An 18169-nucleotide genomic window follows, 5' to 3' on the forward strand; every position below is an offset into this window, starting at 1 on the left:
CTCAAGTGCTACTACAAGGGTCACAGCACCGGTCTAGCTCGGCATGTGGCACCTTGGCTGCAGGGACACAGAAAGCGTGCGCCTGCAGGGACACCCATCAACCCCAAGGTCCTCTTCAGAGGACGAATTGCCTCCCGATTCATTAAGAACCACCTCACAAAGCCTTCTTCACCTTCCCTTTTGCACTGATAACCGTCGTTGTTTTGGCAGGAGCATCCTGCACCGCATGCCAAAATAGAACTGCTTGGCTGCTTGCTCTTGCTCTCAGAAGTCAATACAGGAAAAAAAAAAATAATCTCTTGGGGCTCTAAAACAAGTGCATCAGCTAGGGGACTGCCTTGGGCAATTTTCCCCAGACAATGGTACGAAGTCCAATGCCCGAATTCCTGCACAGCGAACCTGTGCTAGTTGTGCCCGTACCCAGAAGAGGTCAGACTGATGCTTTAAGGGAAACCAGCACCTCCTACATCAGGGTCAGCAAGGCCAAGCCAGACCTCACCTCTTTGGTATGTTGACCATGAAAGGCGTGAGGGAGCGGTCAGTGAAGTACAACACTTTGGTGCAGGCACTGGTGCTCATCACGGGTGTGCTGTGAGAATGAGGCAGTTCTGCAAAGACAAGCGCACGATCACTGGGGAACAACCCTTCTCCTGCCACGACAGGTGGTCTCAGCAAACCTGCCATCACAGCCAGAGAATGTGGTGATGGGGAGGGATTCTTAGGAGGGTGGCAAATCATCCCTGCTGGGAAGGGCCAGGTATTCCCCTGCTTCCTGGAAAACTTTGCGTTTTAAGGTAGGGCCACCACCTGACTGTGGCGTTAGCATGGAAGCAGGATTTCTGTCCCATCCACAGAGGGGCTTGCTGCCACCCTCTGCTCCACAGACACTCTACGCACCACCTCCGCAGCGGGAGGAAAACCTTCCTGGAGGAGCCCATGACTAACTAGCCCAGCGACCTTATCGCTCGCCTTCACTTGCAGATGGGTAGAGCGGGATGAAGTGGCTGATCACCATCAAGGCAAAAGGTTATCTGTCTCCTCCCCATCTTCCCGTTCTAGTTGGCCAGGATGGGTGTTTGTGCGTGGATTTTTCTTTGCTCATTTGTGTTTTTCTCTCTCTCTGGCTATTGCTTTGTTTCCTGCTTCCCTGCAATGTGCTGTGCCAAAAGCTGAAGCAGAGGGAGGTTCACACTGAGTGACTCTACAGTTTTGATATTCCTAGCATGCAGAAAACACTATGGACACCCACTCAACGGCTTTCGAATTTAACAAGTCTTTGGAGCTACCTCTTAGAGCTCTTTACACACCTACGCTTGTGGCTGCACAATTCAATTTTCCTGCTGCAGTGGAGGGGGATGGAGTCTGCGAAAAGGGAGAGGTACAGTTTACACGCAAGGAACACATGACTGTGGCTGCTCTAAAAACTGCAGTTTACGGGGGAGGAGGGAGAACCCAGCAAATCCTCCCCACAACCCACTCCAGGCTTCCGAGTTCTTCTCCTCCCTTCCTCCACACCTTGTACCTCCAGGCTGCCCTGCTGCTGGACACTACCATGCCGCTGAGGTGGGGACCTCTGTCTTTCCCCACTGCCTACAGCCCCCTACAACCTCACAGACTTTCTAGGTGGTGACGTTTACAACCAACACTGGGAAAAAAAACCAGCCTTTGTGATGAAAAGCAAACGTGGAGCTGCTGCAGCTGGAGCCGGGCCGTGCTGTTATGCATATATATGAAAGGAGCTAGACACTGAGGGGGGAACAAGGAAAAAAGCAACTGTTCAGTTGTTGGTGTCCACCAGATGGTGCAAAGCAGCAGGAAAGCTGAAATAACCTCACATTTCCCACTCCTCCCAGGGGTAATTGTTTGTCACAGTTATTTATACTGCAGTACTACCCAAGTGGCCCAGACAGACTCCCGCTGTGATGATGCTTTACAAGCAAGCAGCCATGGATTGCCTCTGCCCCCTTTCCCTTGCAGTGAAGTCTAATCTGCCCGGCAAACAGCTAAAGGGAGGAGAGAGAGCTCTGGTAAAGGGAGTAAGAAGCTGGAGGTGGCAGATTCCCAAGGTGGTGCTACGCCCTGGCCGAGAAACCCCTGCAATGAATTTGGTAGTGGGAGGGCAGGAGTTGAAAGGCACTTACTGGATTTGGGAGGCCAGGAGTCTCTACACTCGTTTGTTGCTCTGCTTGCCGGTGATTTCCCCCGTATCTAGGGTGCAAAGCCAAAAGAGTGAGCACAGTGTCACTGCCCAGTTGGAGCTCTCATTGCTGCTTAGCCATGGGTTGTGTGTGAGGGGCAGAAGTTAAGAGCTAAGTGCCCTAGGAAGCCTTTACCCTTCTCTCTTGCCTCTTCTGTGTTTCCATGCGGTACAGCCGTTCCATCAGGCTGGAGATGCCCTGCTCCAGGCTGTCAATGGTGTGGTGCTGTGGGTCATGGCCACTGAAACTGTTCCTGAGGCTGCGAAGGGCATCACGAACCAGCTGCAAGTCATTTGTCTGCCCAAGAGACCACGAGTCAGTCAGACTAACTCCAGGCTGCTTTTTTCCCATCTGAAGCCACAAGTCTTCGAAAGGGGGATTATCTTTTAAAAAGATAATAGCTTCCAGAATATCTGGAGTCCCCATCTGCATCTGGCTGGGAAAATATCTCTTAGGTGCACTTACCCCTCGGTGGGCTGTGGGAGCAGCTCCTTTGGCTGCTGTCTGGAGGAAGCCGTTGCTCTGAGCGCTGTGACCGCTGTAAGCCATCACCTGTTCAGGGAAGATGCATGTGCCACTAGGGATGTGTTAGGACCTCCCCAAAGATCCCAATCTGTCCACTTCAGAATCACGAGAGGGCATGTAAAACCTTCCACATCAGCGATGTAACTCCCACCTTCTACCAGGTAAATAACACTCACTAAGGAGTGTGCAGGCAGTCCTCGAGGTCAGAGCACAAACATGATTCCTCACATGCAGGGGGAGAAAGAGGGGCTTTGCTGCTACACCCCAGAGGGCCCTGCAAGCTCTAGTGAGCACAACCAGCGTTCAGAGCAGCACTGCGCAGAGACAGGCAGCGAGGCTGGCGCCCTTTCCACCAGGACAGTTCCAAGTGCTCAGTACCAGGGTCAACAGGAAAAGGAGGAGGTAAGAACGCTAAGCCCTGGTCTAACCATTAGCCAGGGTCGCAGCTGAAGCTTGGAAGCCAGAGAGCCTTGGCTTCTCTCACTCCTGTGCTCCCCTCACCGTTCCATCCCTTAGGATTCTGATACAAGAGGCTAAGCCAGAGTGCTCACTGCTGGGTGCCGTGTGGGGTCTGGCTGCCTTGGTTAGGGCACCGACAGCGGGAATGCAGAGCCGGGCCGCTCTGGGACGAAGCGGGTGATTTCTGGAGATGGGCAGCTAGAGGGTGCTGGACAGAAACATTGCTCCAACAGTCTGATGTGTAAACCAAGGCTTCCCATACCTCTTCAGCTTCTCTCTTCATGCAGTGAGCTAGCAGGGCCTCTTTGTGCTCCAGCTCCCGCTCCAAATCCACCTGTGAGGGGGGGGGGGAGTAGAAGTCTCAGCACAAACTGAGCCACCAAGGTGAGCGCAGGCTCTCAGGGCACCAGTGCAGCCCACCAGCTCCATACCTGTTGGTAGCTGGCCTCAGAAAGCTGCCTAAGCATTTCATCCAGTTTGGTCTGATGCTGCTGTAAATGCCGGTCCTTCTGGCACAGTTCTTTCTGCAACACAGAAATCACAGAGAATCAACACAACAGCGAGCAAGGCTCGCAATCATCTTCCCACGGCAGGGAAGGTTACGTCATCTGCCAGCACCACGTTCCTCTACAGGCTGACTTACACAATGCGTGTACTTCTAGCTAGATGTTAGAACTGAGCGTCAAAGATTTGGTTTTTTTTTTTTAAACAGGTTGGTCAGGTGGTTGTTGCCTGGAGCCCCCTTGCCCAGCAAATATCCACTACTGAGGCCAGACCACCACCCCAGAGAAAACAGATTCCTGAGGGATCAGTGGACAATCAGGTGACCCAACCTCACCTGGTAGGCTTCTCCGCAAGTGTTAGATACTCAGCAAGCCACCACATAAACCCCATGACAATAAAAGGTCTACTATAAAAAATTGTGGGCAGAACTCAAAGAACATCTGACCCCTCCCATCTTGTTACAAACATCCCAGAGGTGACTGAGTGCCAGGGAGACAGCAGTCACACTCGCCAAACTGAAGAACCACCAGATGCTGCCCCCAGCAAAGCCTCCAGAGAAGAGAGGTTCCATTACTTTGTACTCTGCCAGTAGCCGGTTTCTCTCCTCAACCTTCCTCTGAAGATCAACCTGCAGAAATAACACAGATGTGAGGGAGGTATCCCTAGAGAATCAGTGACAACCTCTTTGCCCCTCATGCTAAAGGGTGACCTGAGACCAAATATCGGCAGAGTTCAAGGGAGCTGGTGTTCAAGGATGTCAGCCTTTTGGACAGGACGGTTCCTTCCTTGCCCTTCTCTCTTCAGAGGCGCTGCATGGCCGCTCCACCTGTCAGAGTGCCACTTGCTGACCCAGGGAGCGCAAAGAAGAAGGAAGAACACAACTGTGCTGAAAACATCATGGGAAGCCGCTCCCTGTTTCAGCTGAAGGTCTTGGAGGACAGGAAGCGGGAGCGAAGAACAGGAAACTCCAGCGAGTCTCACAGCTGCTAGTAGCCTGTGTGCAGTTTTCACTACGCAGAGACCTTTACTAGTAGTTCACTATCCCATGACCTCAAGAACTATGCTGCAACCAGCAACCCCACCCTGTGGCTGCTGGAGCCCTCTGGGCCACCAACCTCCTTCCAAAATAATCTAACCTTCAGCAGCACAATGACTCACGTTCTGGTTGTGCAGCTCCTCCTTGTCCATGTTTGCTCTCAGCAGCTCCTGCTTTAGCTGAAGAACTGAAGCATCCTGCTGAACCAGCCTTTGCTGTAAAGCATCCTAGGAAAATATGTTATCTGTAGCAAGGTGCAAGACAGAGGCAGAGACCCTCCCCTGGGAAGCGAGTGACCCAGACCAGTAGCCATAAGACAGTGGGGCCACTCACAGGGCTGAAGGGTTGCCAAGGGCCCAAGAGAGCCGGAGGTATGTAGACATCTGCCCCACGGGCTCTCAGCTCTTCTGCCTTTCTCTTACCCAAGAGAGATTTCCCTGCCAACATCTTAGCCACCTGGGATGGAGGGATTTCTGTGCTTCTACCTGAACTTCCTGCTCCAGAAGCAGCCCGACAACTTGCCTGAAAACAGCAGTGTCTTTGGGGGGTCGCTTCGGTGGCTGACAGCTAGTGTCTGCAGCATCCAGAGGGCAGAAAGAGGCCAGCGTCAGCCAAGGACACAAGGAAACTTAAGCTCTCAGTGTGACCTAATTGTGCAACGAAATCCTCTCTGAAGAGGCCGAAGTCAGGACTAATTCTGCACCTTTCACTCAGTGTTACGCAGAAACCGAGGGCTCCACCTTGGCCAGCTACTGCTGTTTGCTTCCTTCACCGGAGCCTGACAGGCAGCTCTAAAAATACGTTCTGCTCAGGAGTAGATGATTAGTGTTCAGAACTCCAGAGGAAGAAACTGAGCCAACAGGAGCCAAAGTTGTGAAAAATGCTGCAGCTGAAGGGGACAAGGATACCCCCGTGCTCCTTCCTCTGCTGCCAAGATTGAGTTCGCTGGGGCAATCCTACTGCGCGCACCTCAAGGAGGGGAGGGAAGAGCCATGAGAACCAAGCGGGCATCCTATGCCTCATATTTTGTTTAGGAGAAACAGACACAAGTGGGGACATCTGGCCACAATCCTACAGACAGAAACAGAACCTGGGAGACCTCACTCCTTGTGCCTGCCTTAACTGCAGCCGGTCCCCAGACCCAGTCCACAGGAACACCCACCTCTGAGTCCCCTGATACAACTGCCTCCACAACCCGAGATTCCTCCGAGGTGTATGGCTGCTGCTGACTAAAGCTTTACTATTTATATGTGATGAAGTGCCCCTGTACTCACCTTTATTCCCTGTAGGTTTCGAGCTTCTTGTTTATATTTCAATAGCTCCTTCTGTAAATGCAACAGTTTGATTAAACAGCATCTTGTCACCCTTTCAGAATCAGCCCAAGCCCCCAGGCACCTGCTTCAGAAGAAAGCACATCCCGCTTTTTCCCCAATGATCAAAGAGCACGTCAGGCCCTGAGCCATTTTAATGAGTTACAAACATGACAGGACAGTTGAGCAGCTCCCTAAGCCCCTTCTGTTAAAGCCACAAGAGAAAAAGATTGCCTGCTCCCCCAAATCTGTCCTTCAGGGCAATGTCAAATACTTCTCTCCCAGCATCGGAACTGGTCCCGGAGCCAGCATCAGCAGAAAGCTGAACTAAGGCAGGCATGACAGGGCAGGTTCTTCTTTGCTGCGTTTATTTCCTACTTGAAAGCTTGTTTTCAGACATGGCTAGAAACTTAACAGCTGTCCTGGATAAAGTTTTGAGAAGCTAGTAAACCTGGATCTCTCCAGCACACAGGAAGAATCCATTTCAGGGCTTATTTGAATTCCAGTAGCATTTAAGATATTTCTTTTACCAGCAACTGACTTTACCAGTATTGGCTTGAGGCGAAGTGGGGAGGCAGCATATATTTTTCTGGTACTATCCCACAAACTTTTACTAACTGCCAATGTGGATACAATAAACACTTCCCAGCCAAGTGCTCTCCAGGTCAATGAATTCTGGTCTCAGGGAAGTAGATAACCATACTCCTGCAGGGGTGGAGATCCCAAACAGGAGAATATGGGAACACAGCTGGAGCCCTAACACAGCATAACCCCATGTCTTCAGTTGTGCTGTCCACCTCCCCACCCCATCCGTATCTGTACCTGTCCCCATCCCCATCTCCACTCCCTCCATCCCCCCCCCCCCAAAAAAAAAAAAAATTAAACTACAGCAGAGTCTGCAAAGATCTCTTGACCCAAACCCTCTCTTTCCCCTTCATCTGTGCCCCTCTAACCTTTAGGTCTTGATTTTCTTCCACACTCTGGTCCAGGCGACTTCGGATTATGATCTGAACATAAAATACCATGGTTATTATTGTGCAAGACACCTGCTTGTGGCAGAACACTGCAAAGGGCAGCTTGATCAGAGGAGTGTAGGTACAGCAATGTGCTCACCAGCTGTTCTTCAGGGCAGGCTCCACGTTCACAAAGTTCAAAGGACCCTTCCTGCTCATCCTCAGGCAAAGACCCATTGAGCAATAAAGCCTAGGAAGATGAAGGAAAAAAAAAAATCTCTTCTTCAGGGGTTTTGAAGGAAAATAGGCTAGCTGCAGCCCTGGCTAACAGTCTCTAAAGTTTCATTTTCCATTTCTGCTGACTTATCCCCCTCAAAAACACGTAGAATTTTTCAGGAATAAACAGGAAGATTTATCTCCTGGAAAAGCTCTCCCAGAGATTATCTGTCAGCCAATATTCTTCCCTGCAGAAAGACACCAAACAAGGACAACTCCTCAGATTTTCAGGGACTGAAGTCTGTCCCAGGCTTCAGTCCAAGGGTAGCCCTCATTGCAGTGACAGGTTTGAAGTCTAAAGCAGAGACTGAACCCGGTTTATGTTGCAAGGCTTCTCTTCTGGAGGGAGACCGAAGTGTCCCCTGCTGAAAGAAGCTGTTCTCCAAACAACATATCTACAAAAGACTTTAAAACCAGGATGTTCAGGGAAGCCTAACTCTGTTCTGCACTCAACAAGACTGAGACACACTTCAAACTGTTGGCCAAGGGAGGGAAGAGCCCTCACCCACAGAGTGAAAATCTTCAGCTATGCCCTGTGCTTTAGGAAGGCTACTAGAAGCACAACATTAACTCCTTCAGCAGCTCCAAGGTAGCCCAGATGTCTGCAGGAAGATGCCAGAATCCCCACAGTAGACTGAATCCAGCTCGAAGGAGGGAAGAGTGCTCGCTGTAGGATGTGTGGCTAGCAGGGCTCGGCCAGTTCTCCACCAGGACATACCACAGCGGTTTGCTCCAGCTGGTGGTTTTCACATTGACCTTTCTCTTCCAGGACTCGGGGCACTTGGTAAGTGCCAGGATGTTGCATAAAACTGGACACACTGGGAAGAGTCATGCCTTTTTCTTTCAGTTAGCTTTTAGTTTATTTCTGTTTGAACTCCATGGCTAAAAATTAAATAACACCGCATCTGCAGTAATACTCCAGTTCAGCCCCAAAAGACCTCAAGACTGACAGGTCGGGTTCTACCTGCTGAGAGAATCTTCCACCAAGGAACTGCAGCTGCTGATGAATAGCAAACAGCAATCTGTATTCAGTTAAGGCAAAAACTCTTTGGAAAACTGTTTTCTGAGCGCATCCCAAAGTCCTCCCAGCTGGACACTCAAGCAGGAATCACACAGGAACATCAAAAGCTGCCATGGTTTTGGCATCTTATGGGGTATACGTACATTAGGCCTCTGATATTTCAATCAAACTCTCATGAACAGGAGGCTCTTAAATATTGAGCAAGAGGGGGAAAATCAATTAATCAAATCCAATTTCTTGGCTAGCAACATCAGCTGCCGCTTTCTACTCCCAGGGGATGAGGGGGAAGCAATGCCAGCTGCTCACCCTGGCTCCTGAATCATGGGGCCAGGGCTGGAGGAACAGGACATGCCAGTCTCTCCAGTGCCGCCTGTCCGGGCTCCCAGCAGGCACATAATACAACCGATTTTACCAGTGAACCAAGCTTTGGGTGGTTTGTTTTTTTTTGTGTGTGGGTTTGGTGGTTTTTTTTTGTAAGTCTTTTGTTTCCTGCCCATTATCCACAGGGAAAGTGCCCGCCCGCCCATTCCCCACCCTCTGTCCGGCTGCCTATGCTTCTCACACAATCTCTGCTTTGTTTACTGGCACATAAATATTTACAATTCAAAGCCAGTATGGTTCCCAGCACAAACAGAAAGGAATATTCCTGAGAGAGTTCAGGGTCTTTACCATATGGATCAGGGGCTCTGCTCCCCATGCAGAGTCAAACACATTGGGCTGAGGGGTCAGGGAGAGACTGGAACAGGGGCAGCAAGGAAAAGGTCCCACCAAAAAAAAATGTTATGTAGAGAATGTGCCAAATATTATAGTTCAGCCTAGCTCACAGAAAGACTGATGCAAGCCTGTGTGACCCCTGATCAGCTCTGTGAATCCTGATTGATTTCCTGACATTCCTTGTCTCTCTGCATTACTTCCGATCACAAATCACAGAAACACTGCTCTGTTCTCTAAAGCTGCTAACGAAATCTGCAGGCTGCTAAGTGCCCTGGTGAAGGGGAGTCCCAGACCCAGCACGTGGGAAAACACTGCTGCATCTTTACCATTTTGCACAGTAACATACACGCTTTGCACGGTGACACCACATACAGGAGTTAGCACAGCATCACAGGACAGGGAACCAAGCCAAGGAACCCAGCTAGGATCTGGACTCCAACCAAAAGACAACACAGACATAATCTTCTAAATCGCCTTCTAAACACGGACTTTGTTTTAGATTCTCTACAGTGGCTCCATTCTTAGGTGCATTCAGCGTGCCCTTTGCCCTCTCACAGTCCCCTTAAATTACTAGTAGTGAGTATCACTGATCTTCAGTTTTCATAGCAATATAATCTTCCTTGCTCTTTCCACGCCCCTGTCTCTCCCTCCTTCCCTCCTAAGAGGCTCAAATCATGTCAACACCGAGTTTTGGAAAAAAACTGAGCTAAGAAAAACAAAAGGTTGTGTCTGAATTGCACAGATCCTTTCCCTGAAACCTTGGTAAAAATACTGGGGCTGGGGAAGTTGCAGCCACCTTTCCTCCTTCCCTGGACTCTCTTGATTTAAACACGCTACCCTGGTGGGGGACAGGCATACACTGACCCAAGCAGGACTGTGGCTGGATCCAACTGTCTTTAAATTGCATCTGGGATGTTGGAAAAGGACAGTTTGGGCATTCTCCGTTCTGGAAAAGGTGACAAGCACCAAATCACAACTGCAGGAGCCAAGAGAGCCTAAACGTTGCCAGAAAGGAAGATGTCAGAGCACTTTGTTAGGAGCATTCGGTTGCTGGAGAAGGTCTTCACTGGCTGCAGTGAAGCCCAACACAGATCAGAAATACTTCCTCATTCCTGAGGAGCTCTCTTCTCAAGGGACTCAGCCCATAGGGTGAGACTCAGGGAGGAGCCACTGTCCATATTTAACAGAGGCGACTCAAGACACCAACTGACTTCTTGCACAATCACCCCAGGAGACCTCACTGGGCCAGGACTCTTGTTCAACCCTCCTGAGAGTTGCGGCCAGTGTCTCAGCTGCAAGATAACCTGTCTTCCAACTGCAGTTGGTGGGAAAACATAAGCATGTGGAAGGGATGCTGGCTAAGAAGAAAATCTATTACCTGCAAACCTGAAATCATCTTCTTTGCTTCCTCCATCTCCTTTTCCAAATGGTCCTGTTGTTCCAAAAGCTGCTCCTCCCATGAGTTCTCCAAATATGACCCAGGGTTCCCTGCTTGCCACTCAGGTTGGAAATGAGGTTCTGTCTCTTCTGGAAGAGAGAGCAGCTGAATGTGGTCATGACAGACAGAGGAGTCAAAAAAAGACTTGCACCACACAGCAATTGCCTAGAGTCCACACTAGCTGTCATAACAAACCAGCACGTCTTCCAGCTGGTATCAAGGTAGCTGCCACAGGTGTGATGTCCTGTCTAATCTCAAGGATTTAAGCAAAGGGAGCTTTCCTGCATACACATATATCAAAGATAAGCATCCTTCCCCTTTGTTAACTTTGCTGCATCTGATTCCTCAGTACTGAAGATTTCAAAGCACATCACAGAGGACAATGCACTGCACCACATGTGGTAGAAAACACCTAAGGGCAGAAAAGCAACTGTGGGATGCAGTGAAGAGCATGTCTTAGTGTTGGGGAGTGCACCAGGGACCCACTGAAGGCAACATTAAACAGTAGTTGACTTGTCAGACAACATGGCTTTCTCACGGTGAACAAAATATATAATTCTGAAAAAAAAAAGACTCTTAACAGCAAGTTAATAGCCTTGCATGGTTCTTCTGATCCCCACAGCATAAACTGGATGGCTGCTTAACTGTCATCCACTGGCTGGTCCAGGAATGTAGATTTTATGGGGTTTTTTCTTCCCTAAGGAGGGACGAGGTTTGGTGAGGCATAATGATAGCAGTGCTTGTTAGGTGGTTGAGCAAAAGTGAAATTGGCCAACGCAAGCTGCTGTGCATGTGTAGACATGGAGGTGCAATATCCTACTGTATGGGCAGCAAGCAGATGCAGGACTGCTAGCAATTTAAGGAAGAGTCACAGCCTGCCAGCTACTCCAGCTGCTGAGAAAGTCTGTCAAATACTTTCAAAGGAGCACTGAAGCATAACTACACTGGCTGAGGCAGCAAAGCATTTCCCAGGAGAGCTTCTCTGTCATTTGCTCTTGGGAAGGATGCTAACCAGGAAGAGTTATTATTAGACTGCATTCCTGAGAAGGAAAAGAAACAAATTAAATCACTTCAGGAACTTATTTGAAAACCCGTCCTTCAATCTGCATGAAAATTTTAAGTGTAAACTGATCATATCACAGGGCACTTATGGTAATACCACAGCGTCTTCCCAATGCAAACACAACAATACTACAACTGTTCAACTCCTTGCAAAGAGCCACTCAACCTATGTACAGAGGTGCTGTAAACACACAAAGTCAATGGGCTTGACGAACTCACAAATGCATCGTGGGCTTGATGAACTCACACAGACTCTTCCTTTAAGAGAATTTCAAATATTTTTTTTCAACACGGCCCAATGAGGCTGTGATGAAAGCATTCAGCCTGCAATGGAAATTATATACGACCCTTAATCCTTCTCCAGAGGGTCCAGGGTTTATTATTTCCCAAGCATTATTTTGCAAGCCTCACAGACATTGCAATATTGATTATTGTAGCATTAAAAGTTCTGGGATTTAGTCAGTATCACATTTTCTTCATTCATTTCAGTCACTGGGGAACTTTTCAGCAAGTTTATGATCCAAACCAATCCCAATGAAAGCATGAGCTGTAAGGCATTATTTGCAAGTTACCTGTTTTAGTTTCTGTTTCTTCAGTGTGGATGATCACAAGCCTTTCCTTCTCTTCTGACGGGGCTACAGTGGATTCACTTTTCACACTGTGGATAGGACTGGGCGATGCAAGACTGCAGATGAGAGGAGAAAGTTACTTCTAGTGCTGATCAGCGCCATCCTCATCTCAGATAAAAGTGAATATGCAGGCAGGCTTGTTGAAACTAAGAATTCTCTGCATACTGGAGAAGCCATGAACAAACCAAACCAGGCATGTAACTGTTCCATCCCTCTACATCAGTGTCATAGCAGGCTAACTGGTAAGCAGTACAGTGTGTATCTCTTAATTTTTCCTAACAGAAATTGTTTGAAACTGCCACCACGGAATTCACAGATGGTCACACAGGGGTAAGACCACACTCTGCTGAAGGTCTGCTCAGAAACATTTTACCACGAGCCTTATGTTCATACTGCAAACTGAACAAAAAGCCACCCTGGCTCGCTTCCTCTCTTGCTCTGGCTTTCAGAAGCATCACTTCACTAACTTGAAATTCCAAGGGCAAAATATTTCTGAAAGTCAGATACCACTCATGTTCTTAGGTTAAAACTTCTTGAAAGTACCCGCATATTTTCACTGGAGCCATCTCAGCTGACTGTGAGGTTCAAGTAATCTTTTTTCAGAAATTCTTCCTAAATGCATCACCCAGACAACATCAAAAGGTGGCTGAAGCTCACTGACCCATTCAATGTACCTCTAAAGTCGCAGGAACTAATCCTTGCAAATGTGAGCAGGAGTTAATTTTTCATTCTCTCCAACCCAGAAACAAAGGACAGAGAACAAAAAGAAAACAGTGTGGAAATAATATAATAGGTTCAGAAAAATAAGAGGCTTCAACAGCTCGCCTTCTGCATGTTCGTAGCACTGCTGCTCCATATTCCACAGCCCTCTCACAGAATCAGAAAAGACTTGCAATAGAGATGGAAATGACTTGCTAGCAGCTCCCGTCTGGTCCACTCCCACAGCCAGTGCTGGCCTACTTCTCGTGTATATTACACATCAGCAGTCTAGGTTTCATAGTCCAGACTAAATGGACTTTCACCATATTTAAGGAAAAGATGAACACAAATGACTGAGAGAATAAGCATCCTCTAATGGGGACCTCTAACAGCTACAGTACCTGTTCTTTCCTGCTCACACAGGGTGTGCATGAATGTTGCAGGGGTCCAGCACACCTGGCTTTGCTGAAGGTAAATCCTTTTTAAAAGGAGGGCTAAATTCATGACAGCAATCCCCGACTGGGCACATTGTGTATACACCATTTGTAACCGGTGCCCTGCTTTTGCCTGTCACCAAAGGGGTGCACAACATAAAATTAAAATAATTGTTTGGGAGTCCAGAGAGTACTGTTGGGTTTGCATTATACAATAAGGGTCAGAGCAAAGGATGAGCTTTCAGACAGCACAGGTACAGGCAGAAAGCCCAGCTGATCTAACATGCCCAGTAACTCTGAGAGGGATTTGATGTCCTTCTAGGAACAGGTCTCGATATTCCCCCTGCGTATTCCCAGCTGGTACTGGGATGTGCCATCATCCTGATAAGACCCCTGAGAAGTGCGTTGCTGTTTCACATCCAGGCAAAAGACGAAAGAATGAGAGCTGTCCTAGAAAAACAATATTAGCAACTGCTGGGTGAGAAGGTGGAGAAACTGAGGGATAGGTGAGAGCAGGGAACTAGAAGGAAGGACGAGCAGGACAAAACCCAAGGGGATACAGAGCCTGTGAAAAAACATCCCCTCTTCCAAAATCTGCTCCTCTCAGCACCGGATCCCCAGCCAGAGCAAATACAAAGGATCCCAGCTGGGGCAGGGGGTGGGTTTAAGTGGTCACGACAGGTCTCCACAACACAGACTGTTTTACAGATAATTGCTTAGGCATTCTTATGTCCACAGTTCCCTTTCCAGACAGTTTCCCCTCTTTCAAAAGGCCAGTGGATTCACACGACATCAGTGACCACCCCTCACACCGTGCCAAACAGTGAAAGAGCTACTGAGGTGCAGTCAGATGAAGCAGTAGCACAGGTCAGGTTGCCTCATACATCATGCCATCAAGGTAATGCTGGAAACATTTCTACGTTTTTTGCATCAGTCACCAAACCTGTTAAGAGTATGAAATAGCCACCGATGTAATTTGTTCTTTAAAGTACATAACAATTCACAATTAAAGCATGCAGAAGTAAGTGCTAGAAAATTAAAGCCATTTAAGACAAATTTATGATGCAAACTGTTCCACTTTACTCCTTTTACCAGTGGGTTTCCTAACCCATACCCTTTCTCCACGGAGTCCCAGAGTTGCCGCTGCCTGCGGAGTCAAGGCTTTAGGGCAACAGCCCCAGTGATAAGTCTGAATTCTCATAATTTTAATAAACACCCCATCCCTGCTGTTTCAAATCACAATGGCAACAATTGCTCACCATTTGACCTGCTTCCCTCCCATGATCCCACTTTAACCTTTCGCCTCACAGAATCCGTTTCCCGGGGAGCCTCGGGATTCTGGCTGCAGGCATGCCTTGTCCCTTCACATGCTCAGAATTCAGCGCAGAAAACGCCAGCTCCTGTCAAACTACTGGAGAAATATTTGCAAGCCAGACTGCTTCGCATTAGCGGGAAGATTCACAGCAGAAAAAAAAAAAAACAAAAAACCTCAGGGTCTTTGCAAGAAACTGTCGGATGGCAGATCAGCAGCCCACACACACGTATTTGATTCCAGAGTCAGGGAATTCTGCAGCCTGGGTTTTGCTTTTGCTGGTTTTCCTCTCGGGTTATTTGTCTCTTGCTGCTGCATTTTGGTCAGCTGCACAGCCAGTTGTTTTCATCGCAAGGACTGCGATCTGGATTGCCAGTGGTGTTTCTCATCCCATTCTGCCCTCTTTAGACTCCAAGCACCTGCTGCAGATGCCAGCAAACAGCCAAGAGAAGGTGCTCCTGCAACCAGTAGGTTCCCTGCTCTTCCAGGCTTGGATGCAGTCTCAGAAGACGGCATGCAGCACTTCCCAGCCCCACGCACGGCTTCCTCTTCCCTGCTATCTCCAGCTCCTGCTCCCTCCTGCTGTCACACAGGCTGTGCAAGGCAGAGCCTTTTCTCAGAGATGCCTGGCTCAGAGTGGGGGAGGGAAGGCTGGTGGAAGGGGAGGGGAAAGGGAGACGGATGGGTGAGGGGCTCAGTGGCCTGGGAATCCATCTGATTTTGGCAAATTTTCCATGAATCATTTCAATTGCCTTTGCTTTTGTCTCTGGGAATTCTGTTATTCAGGCTGTGAGCTCTTTTACTGAAGAGTTAATGCAGAAACGAGCTGATGCTAGGCAGGGAATGCTGCCCTGGGACAGACAAGACAACAGCACAATTAGATGGAGGGGGGTGGCTGCAGTTAATAACCACATCTATCACTAATAAAGAAAAAAAAAAAAAAAAAGTGGCTTGTTTCTCCCAGCCAGTTCTCATAACTAAGCTAGAACATTTCTCTCTGGAAGGAAAGAGAAACAAGCATCTTGTTTTCATCATGAAGCCCGGCATCAGCAGAAGACATCCCCAGGAGCTGGAGGTCAGATTGCTCCCGATTTCTTTGGGTAGATCGCTGATCACTTATGTAAAGATTCTCACCATATTATGTCCTGTCAACAGCAGGATCACCGTTACCATATGGCAAGAGATCTCATGACTTCATGGGAAACACAAAAAAAACACAAGAGAAAGTGATTTAAGATGTGCAGAGAAATTTTCATTTACCACCAGAATGCAGCCACATATGAGCGAACAGCAGTTGTCTGACCATCCGTTAGAGGGTAGAAGAGCACCCATAAAATACTACAGCGACCTTAAACGGAGGAACGAGTGGAGGGAACAGCATGTCTCACTTGCTGTCCTACTGAGACCACGGTTCAAGAGTTAACACCAAAGTCCTGTGACGTTAGCCATGAAATCCAGTTGCCAAGCCCAGAATTTTTACATCTCCCCCGGAATGACAGCTTCAAAAGTACACTCTGCTGACATCATGTGGAGGCAGTGGTCCAATACTGGCTCGCATGGAGTTCCCACACTCTTCCAAATGTGTATGCTTGTATTTATAAACACCACCTCACTATGATACACAGCAAATGCTGGGAATAAGTATAAACTATCGTATTTTTTTCCCCCTCTGTTGGGCCAAGCAACGTTAATTCTTAGGTACATGGAGGTGTCTCTGTGCTATGGAGCACCAAAAGTGGCCTGAGAAATCCTGGAGACATCCCTACCTGCTGAGAAACTGCCAGTGGCAATCTGTCCTAGGAAAATGAACCTCCTCACTCCTGCACAGATTGTGGGGGTGGATGGATGGACATGACACGGGGAAGGAGGGCAGCTGAGGCACTCTCAGGGAGCAGCCCAGGCAGGACAAGGAAACAACAAAGCAGAGCTGGGACTTCCAGTGAGGACAGGGAATTGTGAGTCAGAGCTGCAGCTCTGCCCTCTTAATCTGTTCCAGAGGATATTAAATGGAGTAAGGCATTGTATCCAGAGGGAGATCTAATATGTTCAGTTAACAGTCCTTTGTCTTCAAGCTAGTTTCACACTCTCTAGGGAAAAAGGGAAATGCTGTCCTTTACTGTGAAGCTATCCACACTGGAACAGCTCCCTGTAGTACAGTTTTTCTTAAAAAGCCCCTTCAGCTACATTGTCTCTCCTACACGTATGAAAACAAACCACACAGCCACGTGTCTTCCCTCTCCCGTCCACTGCTCAGGCAAACTGGGGTGAGAGTTTTGACTTCTGCCCCAAAGCAAAAGGTAGTAAGAAAAGTTTGTAAGGTGCCAGCGTGATGCGTTGTAAGTGGCACACGTGACTCAGGTTCACAGCTGCAAGCTGCGGCACCTCCTACTGAAAACATGACGTGCTGCCATTCTAACCGATCCCGTTTCTGCAGGTCCCACTTCCTTAGGAAGCCTCCAGTTGCACCAGTTTGACCTTGCTTAACTCGCGCAGTCAAGAACCCCAGTCAAGGCTGTGGGCTGTAGCAGCGAGCACGTACTGCTCAGGATCCAAGCCCTGCTGCAAAGGGGAAAGTCACCTCCAACAGAAACCGCACTGAACTCTGACTTCCAGGCTTCACAGCAGGACGCAGGAGACTTTTCAGTAAAACAATTAAATGCTGCAATTTAGATTGAAGGTGAAAGTCTGGGGGATGGAAAGGTAAATTAGATAACTGTAAATCTAGAGATAGTTAAAGGTGATGGATGAGGGCACAACAGCAATGAAGACACAGCGGCAGATCCCCCCCAGGACCAGCGTAAGGTCTGGCGTGTTCCTGTAACCGCTGTTCAAATGCACATGCCCCCTCACCTCCATCTCTCTGCAGGGAATGAGGGTTTGTTGGTTTAAGTTCCTTTCCTCCACACCTTTTCCATCAGCTCTGGAATGTCCATCCCTTGCACCCTAGCTACTCTGTCTGTGAAGATTCCTTCGCAGACATTCCTTTCTGTGAAACAGGCCACAAATTCCATTTCAGCATCCCTCAAGTCAGCACTCTCTCAAAAGGCTCCACCTGTACATTCAGGTTCCCTGTTAAATCTTTGGCTGTGTCTTTCCTCATCCTATCCCCCTGGTCTCACTGAGGGACACCCCAGAGATTTAGATGACTGTAACTCAGAAGCTCCTAGCTCTTATCTGTGCAATCACATCATAAATTAGATCGATTTTTATCTGTGGGAGAAATGGCAGTAAACCACTGCTTCATGCTGGTTCCTGAGGCTTCGTTCTCCAGATCAGGCAGGAGACTATACACTGGGAATCCTCTTTTCTATCAGAGCTAACCAGATCACAGTGATAAGACAGGGCACGGGAATGTCAGGCAAAGGACCATGAGAGGACACATCTTGGCAATGAAATTCCTTACCTGGAAGAGTGGGACTCCAGTGGCATGTTCTGCTGCCCTTCATACTGCTGCACCAGTGCCCGGACACTCCAGTAGGGGTTTTCAATCTCCTCATCCATGCTGCTATTTCTGGAGATAATAATCTTAGAATGAGGAAAGCCTCACCTGATAGAAGCAGAAATTGTTCTTGTCTCCAAAAGGGAGGGTAGGAAAGCTA

At 48.5% G+C, this 18169-nt stretch overlaps 1 protein-coding gene across 4 annotated transcripts in view; it reads right to left on the bottom strand.

The window, feature by feature from the left end:
- The window catches only part of DIXDC1 (DIX domain containing 1), a 37562-nt gene that overhangs the window by 2590 nt on the left and 16803 nt on the right, over positions 1-18169 (bottom strand). The window contains exons 5-19 of one of the 4 annotated variants that reach the window (XM_040616018.1): positions 17974-18081; positions 12069-12181; positions 10375-10523; positions 7146-7235; positions 6986-7039; positions 5997-6047; positions 4845-4949; positions 4261-4314; positions 3614-3706; positions 3445-3516; positions 2664-2750; positions 2334-2495; positions 2142-2208; positions 1308-1362; positions 500-608 (exon numbers count right to left, since the gene is read on the bottom strand). In XM_040616018.1, coding sequence (XP_040471952.1) covers positions 539-608; positions 1308-1362; positions 2142-2208; positions 2334-2495; positions 2664-2750; positions 3445-3516; positions 3614-3706; positions 4261-4314; positions 4845-4949; positions 5997-6047; positions 6986-7039; positions 7146-7235; positions 10375-10523; positions 12069-12181; positions 17974-18081 — 1330 coding nt within the window. In that variant the 3' untranslated portion in view covers positions 500-538. The other 3 variants (XM_040616016.1, XM_040616017.1, XM_040616019.1) reach the window with 3 other exon arrangements.

This window comes from Falco naumanni, chromosome 16 (genome assembly GCF_017639655.2).
Source record: "Falco naumanni isolate bFalNau1 chromosome 16, bFalNau1.pat, whole genome shotgun sequence".
Lineage (NCBI taxonomy): Eukaryota > Metazoa > Chordata > Aves > Falconiformes > Falconidae > Falco > Falco naumanni.